This window comes from Acanthisitta chloris, unplaced genomic scaffold (assembly GCF_000695815.1).
Source record: "Acanthisitta chloris isolate BGI_N310 unplaced genomic scaffold, ASM69581v1 scaffold30646, whole genome shotgun sequence".
Taxonomy (NCBI): domain Eukaryota; kingdom Metazoa; phylum Chordata; class Aves; order Passeriformes; family Acanthisittidae; genus Acanthisitta; species Acanthisitta chloris.
This window is the reverse complement of record NW_008679193.1, coordinates 2083-9799: the sequence shown is the minus strand read 5'-3', so window position 1 is coordinate 9799 and position 7717 is coordinate 2083. Positions and strand designations below refer to the sequence as shown.

At 38.6% G+C, this 7717-nt stretch overlaps 1 protein-coding gene across 1 annotated transcript in view; it reads left to right on the top strand.

The window, feature by feature from the left end:
* LOC103804593 (DNA excision repair protein ERCC-6-like) overlaps window positions 1–1925 on the top strand; it is a 44183-nt gene extending 42258 nt beyond the window's left edge. Inside the window, exons 18-20 of the mRNA XM_009077206.1 lie at window positions 505–706; window positions 1023–1101; window positions 1497–1925. Of these exons, the coding sequence (XP_009075454.1) occupies window positions 505–706; window positions 1023–1101; window positions 1497–1925 (710 nt within the window). The remainder of the gene's footprint in view (window positions 1–504; window positions 707–1022; window positions 1102–1496) is intronic.
* The last annotated feature ends 5792 nt before the right edge of the window (window positions 1926–7717 follow it).

The following is a 7717-nucleotide window of genomic DNA, read 5'->3' as shown; positions in this document are numbered from 1 at the left end:
AGAGCAGTTCTGCTACTCTGATGCTTAGAGCTACAATACAAAATGTATTTCTTCTGTTACTGTAATGAAACCTTAAAATGTTCATCAGTTAAATGCTCTGGTTATGAATGTGTTAAGTACCTTGGCAAAAATATTTTGGGGAGATCTGCACTTCTGGATATTGAAGTAATGCAGTGTTTCTCTTGGAAATGAGGGGAACCTTCATTTACACAAGGGTTTTGCTTCTGTCTGTCCTGTCCATAGCAGAAATGATCAATTTACCCACATAATTGCCAGGTCTGTTGTGAATAATGACCTCATCAGCACACCAGAAGTGATTAGCTGTCAGATTGATTACTTAACTGATATGGAAAGGGGGTTCTCTCATTAGAAATTACTGCACTGATGTGCTTCATAGAATCAACCTGAAAAAGGAAAAATGTGATTGTAGCATTCACTTAATAAGAGAGTATTTAATCCTCACGTAAATGTCTTCCTTCACCTTTTATATCTTCTGGGTTTTAGGGGTACACAGTGTTATGAAGCATGATGCCATTATGGAAGCTTCCAGTGTAGATCATGTGCTGGAGGAAGCAGAAGCAAGCAGAGTAGCCCAGGATGCCTTGAGAGCCTTAAAAGTCTCTCGTCAGCAATGTTTAGGAGCTGCTTCTGGTGTGCCAACCTGGACAGGCACGAGTGGTCTTTCAGGTGCACCATCAGGAATAAAGTAAGTTCAGTTCTCACACTGCTTTTCCAAAAAGAGAAGAGTTCCTGAGGATGTTAAGGATTTATCTTTTTTTGCACTTGGTATTTGCAGTAACATGTATCAAAGTGTTCATGTTATTAAACGTGAAGGCATATTACAAGCCTAGGTAGTCCATTCTGAAGTACAAAAAAAGTGTTATTGTTGCACAGTAGAAGAGAGAGATTGGCAGAGGGCTCTTGAGAACTATAAAACACAAACCCAGTCTGTCTTTGGAGAAACTATCCTAGTCATTTTGGGAAGGATGTTTTATGGAGTTAATTCTTTTGTGGGTTTTTAGGAGTCGGTTTGGTCAGAAAAGAAATTCTATGCTGCTTTCTTCGCATTCCACTTGTGCATCACTTGCAAAGAAGCACAAGGTAAGAGACAAGCTAACATTTCTATTTTAATAGCTGATAATGTGAAATGTTCTGATTTATGCAACAAATCTGATTTATGCTGTAGATGTCTCATACCCATTTGTTGTATAGAACTTTTAGTCACCTGGGAATTTGATTTTTTTGTGTTTTGATGAAGTCTAATTAGATACAGCAGTCACAAATTGCAACATGGTCTGGTGATCTGTCTCAAGACCAGCAGTGCTTTTCTTTCGCTTCCCAAGTTGTAAAGTTGAGACCAGAACATATTACCTGTTCCATTGTGTTTTTCAGGTGACTAACTTCTGAGTGGTCATGTTTGTTGTTTAAGTCTAAACAACAGGCAGATTTTGTTTAACTGATCCAACTTTCTCCGTGATCTGTATGTTTACTTGCAGGATGCAGATACAATAAAGAAACAAACTATAAAGAAGTGTCATTCCAGTAAGTACTTCGATGGAAAATCTGGAGAATCGTCATCCAGGGCTCTAGACTCTTCATCTTTATTAGCTGATATGAGGAGAAGAAACCACTTTACTTTACCACAAGAGACAAGGAATGGGGGAGATGAAAATCATCGGCCAGCACCCACCCCAGTCCAGGGTTCAACAGAATATGATGAACTGCTTGTGGATTTACGTAACTTCATAGCATTCCAGGCCCGCGTGGACGGCGAGGCCAGCACTCAGGAATTACTGCAGCAGTTTGAGTCCAAACTGCCTGCAGCACACTCTTGTGTCTTCAGAGAACTTCTCCGCAATATCTGCACCTTCCACAGGAGCCCAAACGGTGAAGGTGTCTGGAGGCTAAAGCCAGAATTCCGATGAGCTTTGACAAGCGAAGGCACCTCCCTGTCCACTTGGTCACTGCTCTCCTCAGAAAGATTTTGTTTGTCTTTTAAAATGTAGAGTTATTTTGTATTTGTGTCTTAATTAATGCCTTGAACAGTCAGTGGTGCAGGACTTGTTGCAGGCTTAGAGCTAACTTAATTTACAATATTTATATGAAAGTGCCATCTACCTCATAGATGAAACAATACAAAATATCAGCACCTTTTCTTTGAAAGAAAACTTAATATAAATGGGATGAAGAACATATACTGACTTTTTGTTACAATAAGAACCATGCATGTCGCCATGGGTTGTAAGACTTTGATTTCTATGAAATTCTAGGAAATTTCTTCCTTTATTCCCTGTATGTTACTTGAATGGTCATGGGGCACACAGTGAACCATTAAAAAAATGGGGGAAGAGATGATAGTAGTCAACATGAGAAATTCACATGTATTGACAAGTGCATCAGAATCACTGTATGAAACTTTTATCAGTAATGAGAATTTTGTTTGATGTTGGTGCTTCCTTTGTTGCCAGCATCTGACATATGCAGTGTAACTTACGTCACTAACTTGGGAAATAATTCTACTGCTGTGGAGGTTTAATCACAAAAAATGGGGAACCTGGCAGGATATTGAGTGAACTGACAATTGATAATTATGGAAAACTTACTAAATTCCAGAACACCCACTTACACCATACTCATCACTTCAGTTACAGTCCCACACACCACTGGCAAGTGCTTGGGTACAGTATTTTGTACCACCGAGGTGGCAGTAACTGTTATATTTGTCACAGGCTGTGGATTGATAATTGAAATCTCAGTAAATGTTCATGTGTTTCATTGTAATTTATGTTCAAAACTTTCCGGTTCCCTCCTTGTACTTAAAACTATATACCTTGGCAAAGACTGGGGTGTTAGTTGGTCAGGGGATGGTTTCACTGTATTTTACTAAACATGCTCACTTTTGGACAGAGACTTAGTTGGAGCATATACAGAAGTTACAAGTCATACTGCTTCTCTAGATAGGGAAAATCTCAAACTTCTTGGCAGTCAGATAAATTCTAATACCCATTTTTCCTCCAAGGAAGGATTGGATTATTTGTAGCAAAGCCAAGTACTACATTCGGTCTGTCTGCAAGGTACTAGTATGTTACACAAGGAAATTTTAAGGGTGAAATTATGGATAGATTTTGAGAAGAAAACCACATTGTTGCAGCAACATTAAATTACTATATGGCTTAAACTAGGGTTGATTCTATGATTCTATGCCTCATGTCCTTCCTATCCCTAAGCTATTAAGCAAAGGGAAAGCTGAAATACTTTTAGGTTTTTGTTCACTGTGAAATTATCTTGTTTACTTCAAGTGGAAGTACAAATACTGAACGAGTAATTGTGAAGCAAGAATACAAATTGTTACTTTGTCCTTGTGGCAAAAAAAAAGCCTTTAAGATACTTCCAATGGCTTTTCTCTTGTTTTTGCCCGGTGATAAAGGATCTGTAGAGATTTATAAGTGGTGCTTCACTGTTTCAGTAACTGGTCAGTTGGCTTTTCAGAGTCTGGAGCTGGAGAGGGCAGACAATCCAAAATCTATTTTGTCTTCCTAATGGTATTTGAAGGTGGGACTGTTGCACCTTTTCCTAACATCTCTTTTCCTGATCCTGTCTGTATTCACTTACATTCCTTCTTTCAGGAGAAAGGTGAAACTAAGAATTTAGACTGCGATTATAAAACACGTCAAAAATTGTACATCTGTTGATATGACCTGAAATGTATCAGTAAAAGAGTGAGAACAAACCAATTTTGCTGTTCCCTTCAAAAAGAGAATGTGAATTGTTTTGGGTGTCATGCCCTCATGCATCTGTACTTGCCCCAGGAACCAACCTTGTATTCAACATTAGCAAAGCTGGTGTTGTCCCCTTATCTGTTAGTTTTGGTGTCCTGTTTTATTTACTACTCCCGGTCTTAAAGACAGAGTTCCTGCACTCAGGAGAGTTTGGAGCTTCTTGGTGATCCGTTATTGTAAATAGACTTGCATGTACTTTTTATAAATCCTTGGCTTTTATGGACTTATTAAAAAAGGAAAAACAAAAGTGTGTTCTGGAAGTCTTTGGGGATGGGGGAAGAATGGAGGTGGGGGACCATCCTCTTCTGTATAGTGTGGCACTGACCAAATTTTATCTTTTATACTTTCATGTTTCATACAATTTCAGATTATGCATCCCAGCAACTAGATTTGTTCCAGTACTTGCATTTGTTTAAAATGTTCAAAAGACTGAATAAATATTAGTATAATGCTCAAAAAATATAAGTAATCTGAAAAGCATATGTGATTAAAGGTCTACAGGCTGATTTATAGGTAAATGTTTTTCTGGAGTATAGTGGAGCTACTATACATCTTAAAATAGAAGGATTATTTCAGAATAATCCTTCTTTTATTCCAAAAAGCATTACCTGATTTTTGTTTGTTTAGCTTTACCTGTGTAAAGTGAATTCCTTTCACATCTTCATGCGATATATGAAGCAATTCCCTATGATATTGCACTGTCAAACAAATCTTGTATTTTAGGTGTCTCAGTTTCCAAACACTCGATGCAGTATTTGGCAGTTGCTACTTTATTTGTGCATGACTCCAAAAACCACTCGTGGAATGCTTGTGGCTTTATAATTTGTTTTCTTACCTCTGTAAAAAGGGGATAAACAACAATCAAAGCACAGATGTTAATTTAGGAATCAAGTTGGAAAAAAACATTAAATCTTACCAAGGAAAGGCATTTCAGCATGGAACAGCGAGTATAATCTTTAAATTAAAAAGGGCATTCCACGAGGAACTACTGAAAGTTTCTTTCCTGTGAAGATGCTAAAGCTGAACACAATGCTGCTCCAGAAATCTCATGCCAGTGATGAGACCTACCATCCACACAGCTGAGCAGACAAATGCAGCTGAACAAAAGTCTAGAAAGCTAAATTGCAAAAACTTGGATTGTTTCATAAGTAGTTATAGGGACTGTATACAGTGTTTGGGTAAAACATGCTCCATTGATATTTTATCAGCAGAAGTTAAAATTTGTCATAATTGTTCTTTCTGGTTTCAAACTGTATTTGTAAAGGGAGAGGGGAAAGAAACATTCTTACTAAGGTATTTCCCCCCATCCCATCCTCCTTTTACATAATTCCAGGTGTTTATTCTCCTATGTTCATCCTTTTGCTGACAATTTATAGGCAACCCACATATCTGTAGTATAAGAACTAAATTCTGACCTAGAGAAAAGAGACAGTCCTAAAGGCTGTAGGACTTTGACTCTTCTGGACTCTAGTGACACACCATAAAAGAAATGTGAGTGGGATGCTGAATGGACAGATGGATAGAAATGCTGACTAAAAATGGAGAGGAGTATTTTTAAATTCCTAACTGTGGTCTGTGGCTTAGCCTCTTCTTCAAAGGCCTGTACCATGTGGAGAATTGGGTCTACTACACATGATAAATGTAATTATCCCCAGTAAAGCTGTAGAGAAGTGAGGTTTTACCTTTGGAAGTTTTGCCTCCAGGTGACAGTCACCTATAGACTGTACTCAAGTCATAAGGTCAACTTTGCTTTTGATTCCATACTTGGCTAATTTTTATTGTCTTCTAGTAGTGCAATTTTCTGCTTTTCAAGAAGCTACAACAGAAGAGACAAGACTTGGATGAGGTTTTTGTTGTTCATAAAATGTTTTGCATTTGCTAAGACTGAGCAGATATACAAAATCTGTTAAGTAAACAATGATACTACTGCATAACTCGGAAAATTAGAGCATGGTGGGCAGGGAATTTTCCAATAGATTTTAAAATGTTAGACATTGAGATCTATTAAAAAACACATATATTGATATTACCATATTTTTCCAGTAACAAAGATATCCAGGCAGGCATCACATAACTAGAAAGAGCAGTGTGAAAGTTATTGTTACAGGATGTATCCTTCAGGGAAAGATGTCATGGGAAACAGTAATTTAAGCAATTAATTTGACAAAACAATCTTAGAGAAAACAGTAACTCAATTAATGTTTGTTCTTTTCTTTATCTCCAACATAAAATAATTTTCTTTTTAAAAGAAGGAACTGGGTAGATGAATAATTAAACTGATGGGATAATATCTGACTTGGATCCTTTTTGCACACTGCTGGGATTTCAATATAGAATCTAGTAATTACAGTTTAAGCAGTTTCCTCTCTTGGAGGGAAGAGGTGTTGAGAAACAGCCATATCTCTCAGCAAGGAGGGATGAAACAGTGTCTCTTGTGCTGGTGGTGGCTGTGCTTTCTAAAATGATAAGTAGAGACGGTGAAAAACTTAAATGTGAAGAGACCCTGTAGCAACTTTATCTAAATGCTCCCAATGTATGGGCCAAGAAATAACTTAATTCCTTCCTAATTTTTCCGCATGTTTTAAGTTAGGTAACATGGTCACTGAGATGATTTAAAATGTGGAATAACCTACCTGATTGGTCTGGATTCCCCTGCTATAAACCTCGGGCTGATTTTGGATGCGGCTCTATACTGCCTGCAGCATTGGTTTCTCCATCTGATGCATAGTCTTTTGGGGGAGGCAAGACATCTTTCAGGTCCTTTAACAATGCTTCAGGAAATAATAGCACAGTACAAAGAGTCCTGGTTGGAAAAGCAGAGGTAATACGGCATCTTATTGTCTAGATCATTAATTCAGCAACTCTAATTTACAAAGAACTATCACAGAAAATTGCTGAGAGTCCAGTTTTTGAAGGGCTTGCATAGGGCACGTGTCTAGGAGTCAGGATGTGCTGAAAAGTCTGCACTTGGGAGTTTATCTCCTCTGGGAGATGTATTTATATATTAGATACATGGTAAAAACACTCTCTGCTACTTAGGGCCATTTATAATTTCCCTGTTCCAACATTCCAACTGAATGCTGAGTATACGCTTACTAACTCAGTGGCTCTCCATCTATCCAGCCCCCAAGGGATTGCTATTCTAGGCTCTGGGGTGATGTCACCACTCCTACTTCACACAGTATCACTGATGTGGTATAGACCTGTGCCTTCAGCCGAGACTTAGAAGATGAAGCTTTCCTTGGTAATTCTTAACTGTTGTTGGTGGCCCTGGCTTTGCTGCCTCTGCTATGATACAAACCAAAGAGAAGTCTGACATTGTCACGCAAGGGACATTCCTTTTTTCTTTTTCCAATGGGCCTAAGGCAGCTGCTATGAAGTGAGTGAAACACCTTGGGTTCTTGCTCCCTGCCTGAAAAACCCAGGGAAGACTACACTGCATCATTGCTGCATTCAAAGAGCAGAAAAGTAATCTCTTTCTTTTTTCCTAGAAAGAAGAGATCTGTTGTGAGACACTAAACTAGGGGCCTCAGAACCTGCACAGAAAGCATATGAAGGCAAAGCTGCCATGTTGAGGAAGGAGCAACTTCCAGCCTGCTCTACCCATTAGTTCTTATTGTTTGTGCTAACAGGAAACTAATGGGAGAAGGGAGGGTATATTTGAGCTGTGCTCTTCATTTCTGAACGGCAGGATTGGACTTGCCTTTAAGTCCAAACCTGCTAAGGTTCTGAAATGCACAGTGAAGGCTCCCAAGTTAATTTTCTTCTGCCCATCGATGATACCAACCAATGACCATGCTTTTTCAATATTGCCATCCATATTAACTACAATGGCATCAAAGATGATGTGGCAGACCACAGAATAAATCTCACTGTTCCTACCCATAAGCTATACCTGGAAGCCAGATGACTGTGAAGTCTTCAGACTGTACAAGCTG